The 24,417-nt window shown below is 40.2% G+C and overlaps 1 protein-coding gene across 1 annotated transcript; it reads left to right on the top strand.

Moving 5' to 3' along the window:
* Nucleotides 1-7,706: 7,706 nt before the first annotated feature.
* On the top strand, nt 7,707-22,624 carry LOC141586361 (E3 ubiquitin-protein ligase UPL1-like). The gene is made up of 17 exons (XM_074407562.1): nt 7,707-7,905; nt 8,076-8,212; nt 9,467-9,562; nt 9,649-9,855; nt 9,953-16,496; nt 16,592-17,646; nt 17,721-18,023; nt 18,118-18,322; nt 18,717-18,988; nt 19,085-19,380; nt 19,755-20,856; nt 20,936-21,082; nt 21,249-21,329; nt 21,432-21,657; nt 21,774-21,913; nt 22,026-22,132; nt 22,233-22,624. The coding sequence occupies exons 2-17, from the start codon at nt 8,114-8,116 to the stop codon at nt 22,333-22,335; spliced, it is 10,983 nt and encodes a 3,660-aa protein (XP_074263663.1). The 5' UTR covers nt 7,707-7,905; nt 8,076-8,113; the 3' UTR covers nt 22,336-22,624.
* Nucleotides 22,625-24,417: the final 1,793 nt, after the last annotated feature.

Here is a 24,417-nt window from a genome sequence, read left to right on the forward strand (position 1 = left end):
AGGGGGATGATGGATGGAATCCTTTATAAACATATCTCAAGCCTCATATTTTTCCGATGTGGAATAACTTCCTTTTAATCTCTTGGAGTGTTACACAGGGTGTACTTATCCAGGTAAGTTTACTAAAAAGGTTCATCAAACACCCTAGAGTTTCAATTGTTTGACCTTTGATGACAAGCTAACGCAATATCACTATAATGTTATGTGTTCTCCGTGAGTTGGAAACTAATTTGGAAATTATTAGTGTACGAATATTTACATGGATATGTTAGATGATTCGCTTTGCCCCATTTTAAAAGTAATGAAATAACTGCGAGTATATGGTAAAATTTTGAAAGTTCCAATGTTTTTTTTTTTTAGGGATTGAAAGTTCCAAATTTTAAGTAGATTAAAATTGATGAATAATTGAGTCAAACTCCAATTCCAAATTTCGAGGATTCCAAACCCCTTGAAATATCTCAATTACAAAATTCAATTTTAATTCTAAGGAAACATATATCATAGAACAATTTGATCTTCTCAAATCTCCGACCCACCAAATCCACGTATATAGTCCACTCACTAAAGCTCTGTTCTTTTGAACTAAAACTGTCTGAACTACTTATTGGAGTTGAACTGAACTGAAGTAAGAGTTAATTGTAAAGAGAAGGGTTTAACTGAACTAAATGGAGCTAAATCTATATATATATATATATGATGGGGCATATTCTTCACCCGCTGACCGAGTCAACATATTGAGCAAGGTCAAAGCCAAAAGACAGCAAGTCAACATATTAGACAGCCTAACCGACGCAGCCTGTCGGCCTGTCACTTGGGTCTCGGCTAAGCAGGCAACCAGACCACCGGGAGACATATCCGCGTACTCATATCCAAGACCCCTCGGCATGGAGTCAACCAGGCCAGCCGACCTGCCATGGGTCCCTCGGCCGAGGGTAGAACGATCTTTTCCACCGCTCGCCACTTGGCTACTACGTGACAAAAGGTGAAAGTCTATAAATACTCCACTTCTCTCATTGAGAAAAGGATCCGAAAATAATCGAATAACCCATAAACTCACTATTAATCTGGTATAAACTCCCTTATCTCTCTACAATATACTTTGTCAAGTAACACACAACTTAATCCCTTTAAGTTTACTGACTTGAGCGTCGGAGTGAGTACGCTCGGTACCAAGCCGAGCCCTCAGTTTGTTCATTGTTTCAGGAGAGGCCGAAAGGAAGAGTCAAGCAAAGTCATCATTCAACAAAGCTTACGTGGTCATAACAGTACTGCTCCGAAATTACACCCGGAACAATTGGCGCCGTCTGTGGGGATTGAAGACTGAGCTGGAGTTGGAGGACCCTTTTCTTTACCGGCCTCGGTAACAGCAGCTGCGCAAACTCGTTCTCTTTTCTCTTATTCAAAGAAGGAGAAGCCTCCGCAACAGTGACCTCCTCCTCAACATCGATGACCACCTGCTGCTTCTGGACCACAGGGATTGAAGACTGAGCTGGAGTTGACGCCGTTGCCGCCGTAGACGTTAACTTTTGTTTCCGGCGCGGAACGTTACCAGCTATCCGCGCTTAAGCCGCCGTCACATCCAGTACCTTCAGCTGCTGCTCCATAAGTTCGTTTGGGGCCGGTCTGCGATCACGCGGCAAGGCCTTAGGATGCAAATCAACAATTTTCCCGTCCTCGCCAAGTCCCAATCTCTTGAGGATATCCGCAGACTGATCCGGGCCAAAACGGTCTGTAAAAGAAACAAAGCAAGAGTTAAACAAAAGAAGATAAACCAAGGCCAAGATACAGAAACATAAAAAGCAAAGATGGGCCTCACACCGACCCCACTCACCCTGGCTGAGGGCCGGTATGAGGCCGACGTGCCAGAGCACTCATCCTCGAAGAATGATCCGCGTCTGGGGCATCCATCCCTTCGGCGTGCCATCCTTCTCAGCCTCAAACACCTGCAGTGCCCGCTTCTCATCCTCATTAAGATAGACCCTGCTGGCATCCATCTTTAGCTTACTCCGAGAGACGTATTTGTCATGCTCCCCCTTACTCTCGCACCGCAAATTGACGCGACTTTGGAAGGACCGGGGCAGCGGATAGTCCTCCGGCACCTCGACGTATACCCACCGCCCCTTCCAGTCCTTACAAGATGTAATTTTGGACACGGTAACGTAACCCGGCTCTGTCTGCACGCTATACCACCCCGTGCCACCGGGGGTTGACGACCGAAGATGATGAAGCCGGCGGAACAAGTTAACCGTTGGGGCCTCCCCCTTGAAGAGACAGAGCCACACAAAGCCAGTTATAGTCCTAATGGCCAACGGGTGCAGTTGAGCCACGGCAACATTCATGGCTTTAATGATGGCCGCAACGTATGCATTCGGAGGAAACCGGAGCCCATACTCCAGGTGTCTGATGTACACGCCGATACAGCCCTTGGGAGGGCAACAGACCGCCTGACCCTCCTCAGGGATAACAATTTTATATCCCCTGCCGAAGGAGTTATGGTCCTCGAAAAGATCAGGACCGGAACAACTAGCGAACTTATTCGTCCAGGCACGATCAGGATTGATCGAACAGGCGTCGCCGTGATCCAAGAGATGCGGCCTCCTCTCATCAGAATCAGTCCTTTCCTCATCATCATCATCATCATCATCATCCTCGAAACCCTCCAAAAAATTTGGATCAATCTTAGGAGAAAGCGGCTTGGGACCCCCAAACCTTAACGGGGTGACAACCAGTGCCTCCTCTTCATCAGGACGCGACGGTTCGCCCCCCGGCGCAGAAGTACTAGGTCCAGCATCAGCAGAAGACATGACAACAAATACTTAACAAATAAAAGTTGAAAAAATTTGTTTGTTTACCTTGGAAAAGTGTTACGCCGAGTAACGCTTTGAAGACTAGAGAGAAGTTTCGTCGAAGAAAGCTAGAGAGAATAATTTTTTTTTTTGAGAAAATGAATTTTTGGTGGCCAAAATCAGGGGGTAACTGCTCTATTTATAGAGCAAAGCCCATGAAACGGACCAATCAGGGCAAAGCCCATGAAGCGTCAACCAATCAACACCGAGCCACGTGTCAAGCATGCAGCCACAGAATGCCAATCGACGTATCTTCTTCAACACGCTCCTTGGTATCTACTTGCCAAACGGCCCGCTGTTCAACCAAGCTTGGCAAAGATCGCCGGGGGCAATCAAAAGCACACGGCACTCTCAACCTCGGCCAGCGCCATTTTCTTTTCCACATAGGATGTCCATTACACATCCATGTGGAGGGGGGATATGGTACGGCCTGAGCAGAACCAAGCCGAGTAAGAAGAGGCCGGGGAAGAATTTTTCCATGCGCAGAATACCCTCAACACTCATCGAAGGTCCATACCACGGCATAGACTACGCTTGGGGCAAATTGATGGGGCATATTCGGCACCCGCTGACCGAGTCAACATATTGAGCAAGGTCAAAGCCAAAAGACAGCAAGTCAACATATTAGACAACCTAACCGACGCAGCCTGTCGGCCTGTCACTTGGGTCTCGGCTAGGCAACCACCACCGGAGACATATCCGCGTACTCATATCCAAGACCCTCGGCATGGAGTCAACCAGGCCACCGGGCTGCCATGGGTCCCTCGGCCGAGGGTAGAAACGATCTTTTCCACCGCTTCGCCACTTGGCTACTACGTGACAAAAGGTGAAAGTCTATAAATACTCCACTTCTCTCATTGAGAAAATGATCCGAAAATAATCGAATAACCCATAAACTCACTATTAATCTGGTATAAACTCCCTTATCTCTCTACAATATACTTTGTCAAGTAACACACAACTTAATCCCTTTAAGTTTACTGACTTGAGCGTCGGAGTGAGTACGCTCGGTACCAAGCCGAGCCCTCAGTTTGTTCATTGTTTCAGGAGAGGCCGAAAGGAAGAGTCAAGCAAAGTCATCATTCAACAAAGCTTACGTGGTCATAACACTGCTCCGAAATTACACCCGGAACAATATATATAAAAGATAGTTTTTTCGAGCGATATGAGAGCGTCCACATCATCAAAAATCAATTTAGGAAAGTATAATTTTTAATGTAAAAAATAAAGTGGAGAATCTTTTAATTATTATAATATGTATATTTCCTAAATTATATTCAAGTGATATTTCCAATTTTTATATCAACCTTTTACATTTCATTTGGCAAAAAAATATCGTTAAAAAAATGATGAAAATAATATAATTAGCTTTGTGGTAAAAAATGCTATCATTAGAGTATAGATTTCATATTCTTTGCACATATTAAAGATGGTGTACTTCGTAATATGTAAAATTGTGTACTTTTTAGTATGTTTTGTCCCACATTGGAAAATAACGTAGGTGCGGTGAATATGCTACATATAATAGTAGAATTGTCCCACATCGAAAGATTAGTACAAGGTGATGTGATCCTATGATTATAAATAGGAGGCATATTTAGAACTTATGATCCACCCAAAAAAATTTGAGTCTCATAAATATTGTTTTAAGGAGTTCTTAAGATTTTCAATCATTATCTACGATATGATATAAAAAAATAAAGTGGAAATCGTTGGGAACTACCCGGGAAAGAGTTAAGAACATGAGCAAGAAAATCAAAAAATACAAAACTAAAGGTTTTACTAATGGTAGTCTCCTCATAGAGTACAAAACTAAAGAAATAATGTTGGTAAAAAAATTATGAAAATAATATTATTAGATTCATGGTAAGAAATGCTATCATTAGAGTATGTATAGATTTCATATAATTTGCACATATTAAAGATGGTGTATTTCATAGTATGTTATATGTCCCACATTGAAAAATAATATAAGTGTGACAAATATACTACATATAAAAAATAGAATTTTCCCAAATATAACATAAGGTGGGTGATTCCATGATTATAAATAAGAGGCATCTTTGGAACTTAGGCATCAACCAAAAATCATTTGAGTATCTTAAGTACTGTCTTGGAGTGCTCTTAAAAGTTTATATCATTATATTTTCTACCTATTGATTTTATATGTCCCACATTTAAAAAATAATGTAGGTGTGGTAAATATACTACGTTTAAATAATATAATTAGAATTGTGTTAAAAAAAATTCTATCACTAGAGTATAGGTTCATATCATTTGGACATTTTTATTATGATAAAAAAAATAGAAAACAAATGTATGAATATTAATAGATAATATAGTATTTACTTAGTATTAAATCGGGTTGGATGTCGAATTAGGTTCAAAAAATATGGTGTACTTTTAAATATGTTATTCGTCTCACATTGAAAAAGAATGTAGGTGTGATAAATATATACTACGTATAAATAGTTGAATTGTCCCACATCAGAAGATTATCATAAGCTGAGGTGATCCAATGATTATAAATAAGATTTATCCTTGGAACTTAGGTATCACCCCAAATATATTAATCTCTCAAAGTATACTTATTATATAAGAGACTTTAAACATAATCTTGAATTAAATGTTAAATTTTTAAAGTTGTAACATTTTTTTTAGGTGGGAGAAAGAGCGATAAAATGGTCAGTATTATAACGGAAATTTTTCATGATACCCTCGAATTTTGGTAGGTTACACATAATACCCCTAATTTTAAGTTTCTACATAATGCCCTTGTGTTTACTTTATTTTCATAACGCTATTACTCGTATGAGTAACTAGATGAGTAATTGAGCATACCATGTTATTTGTGTTTTGTTATTTAGGTATTAAATGTTAGTTTATTAAATAAAATATGGATTTAGGAATTAGATAATGAAGTGTTTGTGTAATAGATAACAAAAGAAAAAGGCGTCCCCAAGTCATAAGAGTAATGGGCTTATGACGGAAGTTGTCAAATGGTATTCTGAGAAAGAAAAAGGTGAACACAAGGGTACCATTTGTAGAAACTTAAAATTAGGGGTACCATGTGTAATCTATCAAAGTTCAAAGTTACCATGAGAAATTTCTAATATTATAATGATATAATTAATTAAATTTTCATTTTAAAGAGAGAGATATTCGTACCAATAAAACAATAAAGGGGAAATTATTTTTTAATTGTTATTTTATTGTCACGCCATCAAACTTAATGTCCATTTAATAACCTTTACATTAGGGCGTACCATGGGCAAAAAAATGGAACCTCAAGGGTACCGTAGGCAGATTCTTAAAAGTAGGGGTAACATGGAAAATCTGACAATAAGGTGTACCACGGAAAATTTCCGTATCTCAATTATGAAATTTTTTTCTTGAAGAAAAACAACGTACAAATATTAATGGAGAGTACTTGATCATATTATTAAATTTAAATATAACTATTAGATATAATGAGTAGCAATTGTCCGTATTCGGTATTCGGGATCTGGTTGGATGTCGAACTAAGTGGAAAAAAGATAGTGTAATTCTGAGTATGTTATTTGTCCCACATTGAAAAATAATGCAGGTTTGATGAATATATATTACGTATAAATAGTAGAATTGTCCCACATCAGAAAAATAATCCAAGTTTGGTGAATATATTACATATATATAAATAATAGAATTGTCCCACATCGAAAGATTAGTATAAGGTAGGGTGATTATATGATTATAAATAAGAGTTAACCCACGTATATATTAATCTTTTATTTTTTTTGAAAGAGATATTTTAATAATATGTAAACCAATCATTAGACATAAAATGTAAACATTAAACCCTTATAACATTTTTTTTTTGCATTATAAATAAGTTTATTACCCCGTTGCAACGCACGGGCATTCAAACTAGTTTAAAACCGGGGAAGTGGTAAATGACCCCCTTAAGTTTGCTATGATGTGAGATTAACCCCCTTAACTTTGCTTTGGAGTAAACAAGCCCCTCAACTTTGCTATAATGTGAAATCAAACCCTTTCTATTTTTCCGGTCAAAATTTCACCGGATTTTTCAATTTCTCACCAATTTCTCAGTTTTGTTTGCTCATACCAACATCACACATTTTGCACACTTTCAATCATCTGTCGACAGAAAAAGAGCAATTGGATCGTTCAAAGGTTGTGCTTCCTTTTAAACATAAGGTATTCATCCGTTGTTGAATGTGCCTCTTTGCCTATAAGTTTATCATTTGTTAATTCCAAGGTGTTATGAGACCAACTACATATTTTAACAACTCTTTGCATATCTACTGTATTAATTTTGTTCAGAGAAAGAGAGAGCTAAACAAATATACGATGGACGACGATCTGGTGTGCAGGGGGTGGAGGGGAAGAATGAAATAGGAAGTGAAGAGAAAGCATCTACATCGAAAAGTCCGAGGAGGGGAGATAGTGTACTTTCGTGAATCAGATGACGAGAGATTTTAACCGAAAAATTTGGTGAGAAATTGAAAAAATCCGGTGAAATTGGTGAGAAATTGAAAAATCCGGTGAGATTTTGACCCAAAAAATAGAAGGGGGTTTGATTTCACTTTATAGCAAAGTTGTGGGGTTTGTTTACTCCAAAGCAAAGTTAAGGGGGTTAATCTCACATCATAGCAAACTTAAGGGGGTCATTTACCACTTCTCCGAGTTTAAAACTAAACTGAACTAATGAATTGTAATTAACTTCAAAAGAACATGACCTAAACCAATTATCCAATATTTTATTATTATTCAATCCATGATCCACCCAATCAAGTCCAATCCGATACGACCCAACCCTAGAGCACTAAACAATAAACACCCCTATGAAAACCCCACTTTGAAAATAGGGATTACGGAATAGTAAGCGTAAAATTAAAGTTAGAAACGACACAAAAGGCGACGAGACGAGACGAACGAAGAAGACTCCACCTCTCTTCTACTTCTCGCACTGTACCACTTTTTATTTATTTATTTCTCTTCTCGTACTGAATATACTTCCTGGTGATGCCGCCTATGCATCCTCTTTTACTCTCTACAGGTACAACTACTTAACTCTTTTCCCTAATTATTTTCACACTCTCCATCTCGATTATTTGTTTACCTTTGTTATTCTCCGTATCAATACAATTCAAATAATTGAGTTGAGACGGAGAGTATACCATATGATGATTATTAATTTTGTATTTAATTTCTTATCATACGATGCAGAAACATAAACGAACGCTACTGTGTTCAATTGATTCATTATGACATCGTTGCTAAGATCGGCGTTGCCTTCGCGGTTACGAGAACTTTTCGCCGGTGAAGGTTCCTTTGGTCCTTCTGTTCAACTTGACTCTCATACGGTCTGTTTTTTTTTTTTTTTAAAAATTTTGACTTGATTGTTAGGGTTTTTCGCTGTTGATGACTGATTTAGTTTAGTGTGAATTATTCGTGTTAGACTTGGTAATTAGAGGTATTATAGGGTTTTACGGTGCATGAGTGATGAATTTAGGGGTTTTATAATGTTTTAATTTGTATTTTTAGTGTGCCTGAATGTTTTAGGTTGCCTCGTCGACAAGAAACGGATAGAATGTACCCAAAGACTGAAACTTGAATCGTCTTTTTGTGTTTTTTTGTTTTCCGAATTGGGTTTTATAATGTTTAGAATTATTGGGTGGCGCGTTGTTTGTTTTGTCAATTGGAATTGTTATTAGTGGCTGGTTGCTTGGTTATGTTCGTTGAATGGAAAGCGTTATTATAACGACTCAAATTAGTCTCTCAGGCTGTTGTAGACTGTGGCAGGATGATGGTTATTGCAAGAGAAAATGGTTGACGAATCATACTTATGGGGTTTCGACTTAGAATATTTGTTTCATGATTGTGTGTATTTGGTTGTTTGATTTTAATATTATGATACGGGTTTGGGGGGATAGAGTAATTGAATTGTTGTGGAAGGGAAAGGATACCTACTAAGAAAAACCTGTTAAGTGAACTCCTAGTTGCTATTCTTTCACTTTGCCTATCTGCAGTTGTTTGTGTTGGTCTCTTGTGAAACCGAATGCTTTGATCTACCCTAGGCTTTCGAGACAATGAGACACTGAGGCCTTGTTTGGATAGAAAAAAAGGAGGGAAAAGAAGGGGAGGGAGGAGGAGGGAAGAGAAAGGAAGGGAAGGGGAGGGGAGGGAGAATGGAGGAGATGATTTTCCCTCCAAATCTTGCCTATGTTGGTGGGGAAATAATTTGCCTTGTAGGAGGGAAATGGAGGGATCCATTTTCCCTCCCCTCCAAATCCCTCTACCTTCATTTTGCTAACCAAACAATGGATTTCCCATCCTTCCAATTCCCTCTCCTCACTTTCCCTCCAAATCTCTCAATCCAAACACACCCTGAGTGTATGATTGATCAAAATGAATATTATTTATGATGGCTGCAGTCATTGTAAAGCAAGGATTGAGGGGTGGAGGGTGGAATGTGAGGGATCTAGACTGAGATATACCTTATTGTGCGGGCTTATATTCCACGTTTAGTTAATTCATTGTGTCGTATGTAAAATCTGAGTTAGTTGGTGTACTCCTCGGTTGACTTGTGAAAGTGTTTGGTTTTCTTCGCCTTGCAGCCCTCCAAAATTAAATCATTCATCGATAAAGTTATTGAGAGCCCTTTGCAAGATATTGCAATTCCACTATCAAGTTTCCGTTGGGAATACAACAAGGTCTGTTTTATTGATGATTTTTACATGATGTTTCTGATTGCATGCATTATGCTGATTTAATTTAACGCCACCTTCCATTCTTGCAGGGGAATTTTCATCATTGGAGACCACTGTTTCATCACTTCGATACATACTTCAAGACATATGTGTCCAACAGGAATGACCTCCTCCTCTCTGATTCTATCATGGAAGATGACACTCCCTTTCCAAAACATGCAGTTTTGCAGATTTTACGGGTGGTACAAATTATTTTGGATAACTGTCACAATAAGAGCTCATTTGATGGCCTAGAGGTATGCTAGAACTTTAAAACTGAATCTGCTTATGTTGGAGCCATAAGGTTATTTGACAAGAAGTAAAATCTGTATTTACCCTTTTTTCCTTGAACAGCATTACAAGTTTCTCCTTGCGTCAGCAGATCCTGAAGTGCTCTTGGCAACGTTAGAGACTCTTTCTTCTCTAGTGAATATACCTCCCTCAAAGCTGCATGTGAGTGGGAAGATGGTTGGACTGGGCTCTATTAATGGTCGTCTTTTATCTCTAGCCCAAGGATGGGGAAGCAAGGAAGAGGGCTTGGGATTATATTCGTGTGTAGTGGAAAATGAGAAGAGTCAAGATGAAGGGCTTTCTTTATTTCCCTCAGATGTGGAGGATAGAGATGAGCAGCCTCAGTCACGTCTTGGCTCAACTTTGTACTTTGAAGTCCATGGGGTTAGCACCCAGAGAAGTGCAGAGACAAGTAATGAGTCTTCACCTTCTTCAAGCATTATACATATACCAGATCTGCATGAACGAAGAGAGGAGGATCTTCTTCTTCTTAAGCAATGCATTGAGCAATACAAAGTACCTTCTGAGCAGAGGTTTTCACTACTTACCAGAATTAGATACGCACATGCTTTTCGTGCTCCCAGATCATGCAGATTGTATAGTAGAATTTGCCTTCTTGCATTCATTGTGCTTGTGCAGTCTAACGATGCTAATGACGAGCTGGTGTCCTTTTTCGCCAATGAGCCTGAATATACGAATGAGTTGATCAAGATTGTCCGATCGGAAGAAATTATTTCTGGAACTGTTAGAACACTTGCTATGCTTGCATTAGCGGCTCAGTTGGCTGCATATTCATCGTCTAATGACCGGGCTCGAATGTTAAGTGGTTCAAGCATTAATTTTGCCGGAGGAAATCGAATGATTCTTCTGAATGTACTTCAGAAGGCAATTCTAACCCTTAAGACCTCTAATGACCCATCTTCTCATGCTTTTGTTGAGGCACTTCTACAGTTCTATCTGCTTCATGTTATATCTACTTCAAGCTCAGGTAGCATTGTTAGAGGTTCAGGGATGGTTCCAACTTTCTTACCTCTTTTGGAGGATTTTGATCCGGCACATACACACCTCGTCTGTTATTCTGTGAAAACATTGCAGAAACTTATGGACTACAGCAATGCTGCTGTAACACTCTTCAAAGATTTGGGAGGGGTTGAACTTTTAGCCCAAAGATTGCAGGTAGAAGTTCAAAGAGTTAAAGACCCTGCTAGTTCAGATGATAATTTGATGGTTATTGGTGAATGTTCAAGCTCTGGCGTGGACTGTTTATCTTCTCGGAGGAGACTCATCAGGGCTTTGTTGAAGGCCCTTGGGTCCGCTACCTATTCTCCTGCAAATACGTCCAGGTCTCAGGGTTCTCAGGATAGTACCCTGCCATCCACGTTGGCTGTGATATTTGGCAATGTTCAGAAATTTGGCGGAGATATATATTGTGCTGCTGTGACTCTTATGAGTGAAATTCTTCACAAGGACCCTACTTGTTTCCCTATTTTACATGAAATGGGTCTTCCAGATGCCTTTTTATCTTCAATTGGTGCTGGCATACTTCCTTCCCCAAAGGCCCTCACATGCATACCAAGTGGTCTCGCTGCTATTTGCCTTAACGCAAAGGGCCTGGAGGCAGTGAAAGAAAGTTCTGTATTGCGCTTTCTTGTTGACATTTTTACGTGTAAGAAATACGTTGTGGCTTTAAATGAAGCTATTGTGCCTTTGGCAAACGGTGTGGAAGAGCTCTTGCGCCATGTATCTTCATTAAGGAGCACTGGGGTGGATATCATTATTGAGATTGTTAACAACATGGCCTCCTTCGAGGAAGGATGTTCCTCAGGGGAATCAGGGAAGGTTGATGGGGACACTGCTATGGACATGGATTCTGAAGGGAAAGGAAGTGGAAATGAAATTGAAAGTCGTTCTGCTGTAGTTAGTGTAACAGGCACAACAGCAGCAACTGTTACAGATGAGCATTTTATTAACCTGAGTGTATTCCATATCATGGTTTTGGTTCATAGGACAATGGAGAACACGGAAACATGCAGATTGTTTGTAGAGAAGTCTGGTATCGATGCTCTTCTGAGGCTTTTGCTGCGACCTACTATTGCTCAGTCATCGGAGGGAATGGCTATTGCTTTGCACAGTACTATGGTTTTTAAGGGGTTCACTCAACATCATTCTTCTCCGCTGGCTCACACCTTTTGTTCTTTCTTAAGAGATCATTTAAAGAAGGCATTGACAGGTTTCTCTCTGGTCTCAGGGTCGTTTTTGTTGGATCCCAAGACAAAGGCTGACAGTAGTGTATTCTCTTCATTATTTCTTGTCGAATTTCTACTATTTCTTGCTGCTGCAAAGGAAAACCGATGGGTATCTGCTCTGCTTACTGAATTTGGTGGTGAAAGCAAGGATGTTCTAGAAGATATTGGGAGAGTCCATCGTGAAATATTGTGGCAGGTTGCTCTTCTTGAAGATGCCAAAATTGAAATACAAGAGAATGATGATGGTGTTTCCACTTCAGAATCACAAGTATCAAGTGCCAATGACCCTGACGAACAAAGGGTTACATCCTTTAGGCAACTGCTTGATCCACTTCTCAGACGGAGAACATCTGGATGGAGTGCAGAGTCTCAATTTTTTGATCTCATTAATCTGTACAGAGATCTGGGTCGCGCCGTTGGTACCCAAAGTAGAGGTGCAATCGATAATTCCAATTTGCAAAATGGTGGAAGCAGCCAGCAATTGCGACAGACTGGTGGTTCAGATGTTGATGCTGCTATCAAGAGTGAAGAAGATAAGCAGAAGAGTTATTATTCATCATGCCGTGACATGGTCAAATCACTTGCTTCCCACATTACGCATTTGTTCCAGGAGTTGGGCAAGGCAATGCTGCTACCTTCTCGGCGACGCGACGATGTTGTGAATGTATCACCATCTTCTAAAATAGTAGTAGCTACCTTTGCATCTATCGCCTTGGGACACATGAACTTTGGGGGCCATATAAGCCCTTCAGGTTCTGAGGTATCTGTATCCAGCAAGTGTCGTTATTTTGGTAAGGTTGTGGAATTTATCGACAGTATCTTGATGGACAGGCATGATTCCTGTAATCCGGTGTTATTAAATTGCTTATATGGGCAAGGTGTTATTCAGTCAGTTTTGACTACATTTGAAGCTACAAGCCAGTTATTATTTACTGTTCCTGCATCACCTATGGAGACTGATGATGGGGTTCTGAAGCACGAAACAAAGCAAGAATCTGAGCATTCATGGCTTTATGGCCCCTTGGCTGTCTATGGGAAGCTTATGGATCACCTGGTTACCTCATCAAATATACTGTCTCCCTTTACCAAACACTTGCTTGTCCAACCCTTATCAGACACGGATGTTCCGTTTCCTCAGGATGCTGAGACATTTGTAAAGGTTCTTCATTCTATGGTGCTGAAGGCTATCCTTCCTTTGTGGACCCACCCCCTGTTTGCTGATTGCAGTTATGATTTTATCACATCAGTTATTTCAATTGTTCGGCATATATATTCTGGGGTAGAAGTCAAAAATGATACCAGTGGTAGCAGTAGCCGTTTAGCAGGCCCCCCTCCTAATGAAGCAACCATCTCAACAATAGTTGAAATGGGATTTACAAGACCCAGGGCTGAAGAAGCCCTGAGGCAAGTTGGGGTTAATAGTGTAGAGTTGGCAATGGAGTGGCTGTTCTCTCACCCAGAAGAAGTGGAAGAACATGATGAACTAGCTCGTGCACTTGCCATGTCGCTTGGAAATTCTGGGCCTGATTCAAAAGAAGATACTGCTAGTGAAAATAGTCGACAGTTTGAAGTGGAGATGGCACAACTTCCTCCTGTTGATGAGCTACTGTCAACTTGCATAAAGCTTTTGCAATCAAAGGAATCTCTTGCTTTTCCAGTTCGGGACTTGCTTATGACAATGTGTTCCCAGAATGATGGTCAATACAGGCCTAATGTAATTTCCTTTATTATTGATCACATAAAGAAATCAAATTTGTCTCCTGATGACAGAAATTGCGCCACTCTGTCTGCACTTTTTCATGTTTTGGCTTTAATGCTTCATGAGGATGCCGCTTCTCGAGAAACTTGTTTGAAAAATGGCTGGATACAGCTTGTCTCTGATTTATTGTGGCAATGGGATATTGGGTCACGCAATGGTGAAAATGCGCTTGTTCCAAAGTGGGTTACCACTGCCTTTCTTAGTCTTGATCAGTTGTTGCAAGTGGATCCAAAACTGAACCCTGGGGTTGTGGAGTTGCTGAAGAAGAATACTGAGAGCAGCCAGCAGACATCAATTGTTATTGACGACGAAATGCAGAACAAGCCGCAGGAATCATCATACCATCCTGTTGATGTAGATCAGCAGAAGAGGCTCGTTGAGATTGCTTGTAGCTGTATCAGGAAGCATCTCCCATCTGAAACAATGCATGCTGTTCTCCAGCTCTGTGCGACGCTTACAAAGTCTCATTCAGCTGCTGTTAATTTTCTTGATGGTGGGGGTGTTCCTTTGCTCCTTAACCTACCAACCAAAAGTATGTTTTCTGGCTTCGACAACATTGCTGCAACTATTATCCGTCACATCCTTGAGGATCCTCAAACACTCCAGCAGGCGATGGAGTCGGAGATACGTCACGGTGTTATTAGTGCGACAAGCAGACACTCTACTAGTAGGCTTACTACCCGCAGTTTTCTTACGAGTTCAGTTGGTATGCTTTCTAGAGATCCAGTGGTGTTCATGCGTGCTGCTCGGTCTGTTTGTCAAGTTGAGTTGGTGGGTGATCGGCCTTATGTAGTCTTGCTCAAAGATCGTGAAAAAGATAAAGGTAAGGACAAAGAGAAAGAAAAGGAAAAGGACAAGGTATCTGACAAGGACAAGTCGCTAGGGCCTGATGGGAAGCCTTCTTCTCTAGGTTTGCCATTGGGTGGTGATAAAGGAAAGTTTCAAGAGTCCAAGAGTTTTAAAGTGCATAGGAAACCGCCTCAGAGCTTCATCACTGTGATTGAGCTTCTGGTCGAGACAGCTGCAAGTTTTGATCCCCCGGTGAAGGGTGATCTCTTACCCGACGAATCTGGTGCGCAATCATCAGCTGATATGGACGTTGATGTCCTTACAAATAAGGGGAAAGGGAAGGCTGTTGTAAGTGTGTCGGGAGAAAGTGATCCTGAAAGCCAGGATGCCTGTGCCTCTTTAGCTAAACTTGTATTTATCCTCAAGCTTCTCACGCATATTCTTGTCACATATGCTGCTTCTGTTCATGTAGTGTTACGAAGGGATGCAGAAGTTAGTGGCTACAAGGCTCCGTCACAACCCTGTCTTTCTGGATACGGCTCTGGAGGGATATTTCACCATGTCCTGCACAACTTTTTTCCTTACTCTAGAAATTCGAAAAAAGAACAGAAATTAGATGGTGATTGGAAAAATAATTTAGCAGCACGAGCCGGTCAATTTCTGGTGGCTGCATGTGTACGGTCAGCTGAGGCTAGGAGGAGAATCTTCAGCTGTATCAATTTTATTTTAAGTGAATTTGTAGGGTCAGCTGAGGTATATACGTCACCAGGTGCTGATATTCTGGCATTTATTGATCTACTCAATGAGGTGCTTGTTTCTCGTTCCCCCACTGGCTCTTCCATCTCTTCGGAAGCCTCTGCTACTTTTATTGACACGGGATTGGTCAGGTCACTGACTCGAGTTCTTCAAGTTTTGGACCTTGACCTGGCTGACTCATCAAAGATTGTGACAGGAGTTGTCAAAGCACTAGAATTGGTTACAAAGGAGCAAGTCCATTCTGCTAATGCTCAGCCAGGAAAAGGTGATACATCTATTCAGCCATCTGATGTTAATTTGCAAGAGGGGACGGACAATGCTGTTGACGGTGCCCAAACAGTGGACTCTGGTTCTCAAGAAAATAATTCCTTGGCTGCTCCTGCTGGGGCTGATTCATTTAGTGTAGGGCATACATATGGTGGTTCTGAGGCTGTGATAGACGATATGGAGCATGACCAGGATCTCGATGGAGGCTTTGCTGCTCATAATGAAGGTGATTACATGCATGACACGCCAGAGGATGGACAAGGCCTTGAAAATGGAGTTGACAGTGTGGGTATCCGATTTGAGATTCAAGCAGGACAAGAAAATCTTGTTGACGATGATGATGAGGATATGTCTGAGGATGATGAAGATGATGAGGACGACGATGATGAGGATGAGCGCAATGAACTGGATGAAGATGAAGATCACGACCTTCCTCATCCTGACACAGACCAGGATGACCATGAGATGGATGAAGATGAGTTTGATGAAGATGTGTTGGAGGAAGAGGAGGATGAGGATGAAGATGATGAAGATGGGCTCATACTCCGACTAGAAGAAGGCATAAATGGGATTAATGTCCTTGATCATATTGAAGTTTTTGGTAGAGATCATAGTCTAGCAAGTGAAACTCTGCAAGTAATGCCTGTTGAACTTTTTGGCTCTAGGCGTCAAGGGCGGTCTACTTCCATTTATAATCTTCTTGGGAGAAGCGATAACACAGTTTCAGCACAGCATCCACTCTTAGTGGAGTCTCATCGCTCCTCAACCTCGCCCACTTCTAGAGCTTCAGGTATATCAACCCTATGAATATGCTTTTGTTTGTACTTCGCTGCGTTATCTTTCTCTGTATGTTAGGAATCTGACCTCCGTTTCCTTATTTTTCAGAGAGTACTAGTGATCTACTGTTGCCTGACAGAAGCTTGGTAGGTACTTCATCACGCCTTGATACTATATTTCGTTCTGCAAGAGATGGACGAACAGGTCATATATTTAACTTTGGGCTAGATGATGGGGAGCAAGCTGGTGGATCAAGTTCTACTGCCATACCCCAGGGCCTTGAAGAATTTATTATTTCAGAGTTGAGGCAACCAGAGACAGAGAAGGCTTCTGATCAAAACAATTCAGCTGTTGACTCTGAGGGAAAGGGCGAGGCTGTCCACCAAGTTGAGACAAGTATGAGAACAGAAGTTCCGGTTGGTGATCAAAGTGATTATGCTCATGCTCTATCTTCGGAAGCAGGGGACGGATCTGTCCCTGAAAATGGATCTGGTCCAAACACATTTTCTCAAGGTGCTGATGCACCAACCGTACAGTCTGAACATAGTGATGTGGCTGCTCGAGATGTTGAGGCAGTGAGCCAAGAAAGTGGTGGAAGTGGAGCAACTTTGGGAGAAAGTCTACGAAGCCTAGATGTTGAAATTGGGAGTGCTGATGGTCATGATGACGGAGGAGACAGACAAATCTTTGCTGATAGAGTACCTTTTGGCGAATCACAAGGAATTCGGACAAGGAGAAACAATGTTTCATTTGGTACCTCTACCTCAGTTGGTAGGGAGACTTCACTCCATAGTGTAAGCGAAGTTGGGGAAAATCCTAGCCAAGAGAGTGACGGTGTACATGCAGAGGGGCAGCAAATAACTGGTGATAGTGAATCTGGTCCAATTGACCCTACATTTCTTGATGCACTTCCAGAAGAATTGCGTGCTGAAGTCTTGTCTGCTCAGCAAGGTCAATCGAACCAGCCAGCTAACGATGAACAACAAAATACAGAAGATATTGATCCCGAATTTCTTGCAGCCCTTCCTCCAGATATTCGAGCAGAAGTTCTTGCCCAACAGCAGGTACAGAGACTTCATCAGTCTCAGGAATTGGAAGGGCAACCTGTGGAAATGGATACTGTGTCAATTATTGCTACCTTCCCTTCGGATCTTAGAGAAGAGGTAGTCTGTGTGTTGGTAGTAGAAGTATATTAATCGTCATGTCATGCATATTGACTGATTTCCCGATATGTCAGGTACTTTTAACTTCTTCTGATGCTGTTCTGGCTAATCTCACTCCTGCTCTTGTTGCTGAGGCAAACATGCTACGTGAAAGATTTGCCAACCGCTTTAGCAGCAACCGCAATCTTTTTGGCATGTTTTCTAGAAGCCGAAGGGGCGAGTCATCAAGAAGAGGTGAAGGGTCAAGCCTGGACAGAGCAGTTGGAAGTACAGCATCTCGTCGTGCGGTTGGAACTAAGGTGCTTGTAGCTGGTGGCGATCCATTAGTGGATACAGATGATCTTAAGGGCATGATTCGGTTGCTTCGTGTTGTTCAGGTAGGTTACTGCTGTAATCCTGTGATTATATGGGATTGAATTTGGAGTTGTTTTCCTGTAGCTTTCTGGTTCGCTAATGAATGCTGGTTTGCAGCCCCTCTATAAAGGTCCATTTCAGAGGCTCCTATTGAATTTGTCTGCCCATAGCGAATCTCGGACTGCTTTAGTTAAAATTCTGATGGAGATGCTGATGGTTAACAAACATAAGACAGGCAAGCAGCCTAGTGATTCTGAGCCGTCGTATAGGCTTTATGGTTGTCCAAGTCATGTTATGTATTCTCGGCCCCAATTCGTTGATGGTAAGTCATTGTTTGCCGTCTATTTATATACTTCCTCTATTCCACCAGTAAGTCTGTTTACCCTTTCTAATATTTCCCACATAATTTTAGAAAAATGTACACACTTTATTTGGAATGAAGGGTATAATAATAATAATAATTTCTCGGTTAGGTGAACCCTTGTCGAAAATTATTTTCTAGATTGATCGGTCAATACCTGGTTTCTGGTTCATGGTGTGGATCAGTGTGGAGCTCGATTTTTTTTTTTTACGTTTCTTTTTCACTGTTTCTTGGTTTGCTTGTTTATATTTTGGATTGTGTGTGTAGCTACTGACATCTGAATCTACGTGCCCCCCCCCCCCCCTCTCCTTTTTATTTGTAATTGGATTTTCTAATTCACTTGTGGCGTTTTTAGGAGTTCCTCCTTTGCTTTCGCGGCGAGTTCTAGAGACTCTAACTAACCTAGCTCGGAATCACCCTTATGTTGCGACGATGTTGCTCGAGCTTAGGCTGCCCTTGCATTCCTATCGCAAGTCTGAGAATGCAGATCAGGATTGTGGTAAAGCCGTGATGATTGTTGAGAATAGTACGTCTGTGATAAGGGAGGAAGATTCGCCATCTGTTGCTCTGCTTTTAGGTCTCTTGAATCAACCACTTTATCTGAGGAGTATAGCACACCTTGAACAGGTAAAGATGGTTAAGTAGTATAGGAATTTGTCTCTCCTTAGTTTTCTGGTGTTTTTCTCTGGGACTGAGTTCAAATTTTATCTGTACTGTATGCAGCTATTGAGTTTACTGGATGTTATTCTGGAAAATGCTGGAAGCAGTTCTAATACAAATAAGCCTGAATTATCTACCCCTGAGCAGCTTTCTTCAGGCCCTGATGTTCCAGCAACAAGTACACTGGTGAACTCTGATTTAGAGACTGTTTCATCTGGGGGTGATTCAATACCCAGGGCTGATGAATCTTCACAACCTTCAACCTCTGGTTCTAAAGAGCCGTTTGACGCTTTAGCTGTGCTTCTTGGGCTTCCACCAACTGATCTTAGACTACTATGCTGTTTATTGGCGACAGAGGGGTATAAGCTTTTCTTCTCCCATGATTCATGATGACTTTAAATTTTAAATGCCTTCATGTCATAAATTCGTATTCTTTTTAATGCGAAACTTGAGGCACATTTGTTTGTTGCGCTTCTCTCTGTCTTTCTATGGTGGTGCATCTGATGAGTTTTGCTAATGCTCTCCAACTTCATCAATGATGTCTTTGCTTAACTTCGAATGTGTGTGTCTGTTTATAAATTACTCCGTATTAATTTTAATCTGCAGAACCATCAACTTTCTACTTTATGTTCAATAAATGATTTAGTTTAATCATCTTTCTTCAAAGTTTTTTTTTTTTTTTTTTTTTGACACATTCTTGACTTCAAAGTTAATGTAAGTTTTCTTCACTCAGATTGTCAGATAATGCATATACTCTTGTCTCGGAAGTTCTGAAGAAGATGGTGACCTTTGCACCTTCTCATTGTCATTTATTTATCACCGAGTTGGCTAATGCAGCACGTAACTTGAGTCAATCTGCTATGAGGGAATTGCATTCATTTGGAGATTCTGAAGGTGCACTCCTACATTCATCTTCTGCTGATGGCGCAGCAATATTGAGAGTGCTACTGGCGTTGAGCTCACTGGTCTCTTCTTTAAATGAGAAAGAGGATCATGTAAAGGAGCATAACATTGTTCATACTCTAGTTCGAAATATCGTTTCTTCGTTGGAACCGTTGTGGCTGGAGCTTAGCTCTTGCATAACCAGAATAGAAGGTTATACCGATTCTACCTCTGAACTGCCTTCTTCATCGCTGCTAGTCAAATCTAAGCCTTCCAGTGCAACTCCACTTCCAGCTGGCACTCAGAATGTGCTGCCTTATATCGAGTCTTTCTTTGTGACATGTGAGAAAATCCAACCTGCACAGCCTGGTACAAGTCAGGATTTCACTGTGTCTGCGGTACCAGAACTTGATGATGCCAGCACCTCAGCTAGCAAGAAGCAATTGTCTGGTCATGCTTCGAAGGTGGACGATAAGCATGTTGCTTTTGTAAAGTTTACTGAGAAGCATCGGAAATTGCTGAATGCTTTTATCCGCCAAAACCCTGGGCTGCTTGAGAAGTCCTTTTCACTGATGCTAAAGGTTCCCCGTTTCATTGATTTTGACAACAAACGTGCACACTTCAGATCAAAGATTAAGCATCAGCATGATCATCATCATAGTCCTTTAAGGATCTCAGTGAGAAGAGCATATATTCTTGAAGATTCATACAACCAACTGCGCATGAGGTCAGCTCAAGAGTTAAAGGGGAGGTTAACTGTACAATTTCAGGGAGAAGAAGGAATTGATGCAGGAGGGCTAACTAGGGAGTGGTATCAGTCATTGTCTAGGGTTATTTTTGATAAAGGAGCACTATTGTTTACTACTGTGGGCAATGATTCAACTTTTCAACCAAATCCGAATTCTGTTTATCAAACTGAGCATCTGTCATACTTCAAGTTTGTTGGGCGAGTGGTGAGAGTTTATTTTCTCTATTTTATTGAATTAATGATTTTTTTGACAAATGACTTCTAATCTGTATGAGAATTTTCAGGTTGGAAAAGCTTTATTTGACGGACAGCTCTTGGATGTTCACTTCACTCGCTCATTCTACAAGCACATCCTAGGTGTGAAAGTTACTTATCATGATATAGAAGCCATTGATCCAGATTATTACAAGAATATCAAGTGGATGCTTGAGGTATGCTTACCGGATTGTTATGTCCTTTCTTTTGTTGTTCATCATTTATCGTCAAAATGAACACCTTTCCTTTTTATTCTCCCCTATCAGAACTGGGATTTCGGTTTTTGAGTTTTTAGTTGTTTTTAAGTTGTCCTTATTAGTTATTACTTTGGTGTATCTGCAGAATGATATAAGCGATGTGCTAGATCTTACTTTCAGCGTTGATGCTGATGAGGAGAAGCTGATCCTGTACGAAAAGACGCAGGTTAAATTTTTTCTCTCTAGCTGCGTGTTTAATTATATTAAGGTCTTTATAAATCTATCCAGAAGTGGGGTTTTGGAATACTAATTTGGCTTGGAATTACAGGTGACTGATTATGAGCTAATTCCCGGTGGCCGTAACATAAAAGTTACTGAAGAGAACAAACATCAATATGTTGATTTAGTTGTCGAACATAGATTGACAACTGCAATCCGCCCTCAAATTAATGCTTTCTTGGAAGGATTCAGTGATATGATTTCCCGTGAACTCGTATCTATATTTAACGACAAAGAGCTTGAGTTATTAATAAGTGGGCTTCCAGATATCGATTGTGAGTACTTATGTCTTTGTTTTTCACTTTGTTCTGGAGAAACAAAATGCCATTGACAGTTTTAAATGGTAATTTCTTTGGTGTCTGACTAGTCTTGTATTCATATTTTCTTGTAGTGGATGATATGAAGGCAAATACAGAATACTCAGGTTACAGTCCGGCATCTCCTGTTATCCAGTGGTTTTGGGATGTGGTTCAGGCTTTTAGCGAGGAAGATAAAGCACGCCTTCTACAGTTTGTCACTGGGACGTCAAAGGTATCAATTTTAGCAGTTTGCATGTTTTCTGTTTGTGTTAATGTTGGATTTTTGAATTCTGGTATTTTATTTATGGTGCATTCTAACGAGTTTCGTCCAAAATGAAACCTAGGTTCCACTCGAAGGTTTTAGTGCTCTCCAAGGCATCTCAGGCTCACAGAAATTTCAAATACATAAAGCATATGGTAGTGTAGATCATTTGCCGTCAGCACACACATGGTAATTCCTCTCTTAATAATTTTTTTTTTTTTACTTTTTCACGCACCTAATATTCTAAGGATGAACTAGCCTGACCTGAACATTGTTTAAATCATATCAGCTTCAACCAGTTGGATCTCCCAGAATACCCGTCCAAAGAGCATCTGCAGGAAAGGCTGCTACTTGCGATTCATGAAGCAAATGAGGGATTTGGTTTCGGTTAAGCATCCAAGATGCGCAAGGTGTTTTAGATACAAATAGGCCATTGGGTGATTAGGAAAGCGATGGAGGAAGCGCAAATCAAGTGAATTATATTAGTTGGTAAAGGTTAATGGTGCATTACTGTACAGTTTTGATAATTTGTTTTGATAATTGAGACTGCCGGGTTTAATATTGTCCATATGGTTGGTTTCCTGGGAGCTCCATTGCATCTTAATGTTCTTTTTGTTATTTCCAACTTTTTTCAAATTCTTCAGAAGGCAATCAAGTTACGAAAGGCTAGTTAAATGCAAACTTAGAGCATCCCCAACGCCTGACTTTAGTTTGAGGGGGTACGCAAGCCTATTTTTTGGCTATTGGGCAGTGCGCGCGCACCTTTTGTTCGAAATTCGTTTGAATTCTTTGATAGTGACTTTTTTTCCTTTGGTAATGTCACGAATGGCAACTTAAATCTATGGAAATGTCTCTAATCGTTCTTAGTTCGGGTTGTGCCGGCCAGAATAGTGGGGCTTATTGTCGTCTTCATATTTACCGAGTAAGTATCCTCTCCAGTTTTTAAAAGGAATTGGAGGTCTATTGCTTCTCAATGGTATTAGGGTCCGATCGGGTGGTTGTAGATTTACTTGTCAATGAAAAGGTAATAAATGAGATTGAAATATATAATATAATAATGTTTGTCATAGGAAATAGACAAAAAAGAAATGGAGAGAATCAATTTCCATATTTGCCAATGGTTTATCTAGCAGACTCTCATTGTGATTTTGGCTCTATTATGATAGCCTTTGTGGTCGCCATCTGAATCAAGTTTGTAATTAACTTCGCTACCTTTTTTTGGTGAAAAATATTCTACATGGTAACCTTCCCTCTTCAAAACACACACGTGGTAACTGGTAACCTTGAACTCTCTTAATACGTATTAACATGACCTTGAACTTGTATTCCGTCAGTTTTAGCATTAAGTAGCTAACGGAAAGTGTCGTGGTTAATATAATTTTGAGTTTTTTTTACATGGTAACCTTGTGTTTTAAAAAATTATACACGATAACCCTATTTTTTTTTGTACAAAACACACACACTCTTAAAAAATATTCATTCAATTAATCATTTTTCTCCAATTATTACACTAAATAATGACTAATCTTGTACATCTCTTTTCTTTCGCTCCTATGGGGGGATTTTACTTTGGAATTTAAAAGATGTAGTTAAGGCTTTTACAATACCGAAAAAAGATATTTCAGTACTCGTTTATACGAAGGATATTGGAGGAATGTGTTTGATTGAATTATTTTTCTTCGGGCGGCACACTTTCTATATCTCTTTTGGTCTACAAGGTGAATAATTTAGTCTCCCTCCCTGCGCTTGTCCATTTGTTAGCTGGGACGAGACGAGTCTTTGACCGAATGAATAAGCCTCCGACAAAAAAGAGGCAAATGATTAATTGTTCGGGAATTGAAAACAATCTGAATAATGAAATTAATAACATCAAGGATGTGGAGGTGGAAACAATTCGTTAACATGCCCCCAAGGGCCCCAACTCCCGAAACATGAGCGTATAAAAAACAGATAGAGTAATCGAGTAAAAATGAGAGAAACAATTAATCGAATGAGTATTTTTGTAAGCATGCGTGTTTTGTACAAAAATAGGGTTATCTTGTATGATTTTTTAAAACACAAGGTTACCATGTAGAAAAAACTCAAAATTAAATTAGCCACCTCACTTCCCGCTACGTACTTAACGGAAAAATTAACGGAATACAAGTTTAGGGTCATGCTAATACTTATTAATAGAGTTCAGGATTACCACTTGTGTAATGGAAATGGAAGGTTACCATGTAGAATAAGAAAAAAACACAAGGTTACGAGGCAGAAAAACCCAAAATATTTCTTTTTAGGTCACATAAGCTTGAATCGGGGAAACATACTTGGATATTCCAGGTTCGTCGTGTATTAGCTACTCTAATCTAGCCTTCCTCTAACAAATTCGTTGGTACTAAAAATTATTTTAGTCATTTCGGGTGAGTATTACACCACTTGTTGAATATATTTTTTTTAGCAGCTGTAAAAAAAGGGGTAAAATCGACACTAAG

This window comes from Silene latifolia, chromosome 6 (assembly GCF_048544455.1).
Source record: "Silene latifolia isolate original U9 population chromosome 6, ASM4854445v1, whole genome shotgun sequence".
NCBI lineage: Eukaryota > Viridiplantae > Streptophyta > Magnoliopsida > Caryophyllales > Caryophyllaceae > Silene > Silene latifolia.

What these genes read in the sequence shown, in the direction of transcription:
- LOC141586361 (XM_074407562.1), top strand. Translation starts at nt 8,114, where the DNA reads ATGACATCGTTGCTAAGATCGGCGTTGCCTTCGCGGTTACGAGAACTT. An exon ending in GCTCATTTGATGGCCTAGAG is followed by an intron (nt 9,856 to 9,952) that starts GTATGCTAGAAC and finishes TTCCTTGAACAG; the next exon opens with CATTACAAGTTTCTCCTTGC. An exon ending in TCAAGTTTGTTGGGCGAGTG is followed by an intron (nt 20,857 to 20,935) that starts GTGAGAGTTTAT and finishes GAGAATTTTCAG; the next exon opens with GTTGGAAAAGCTTTATTTGA.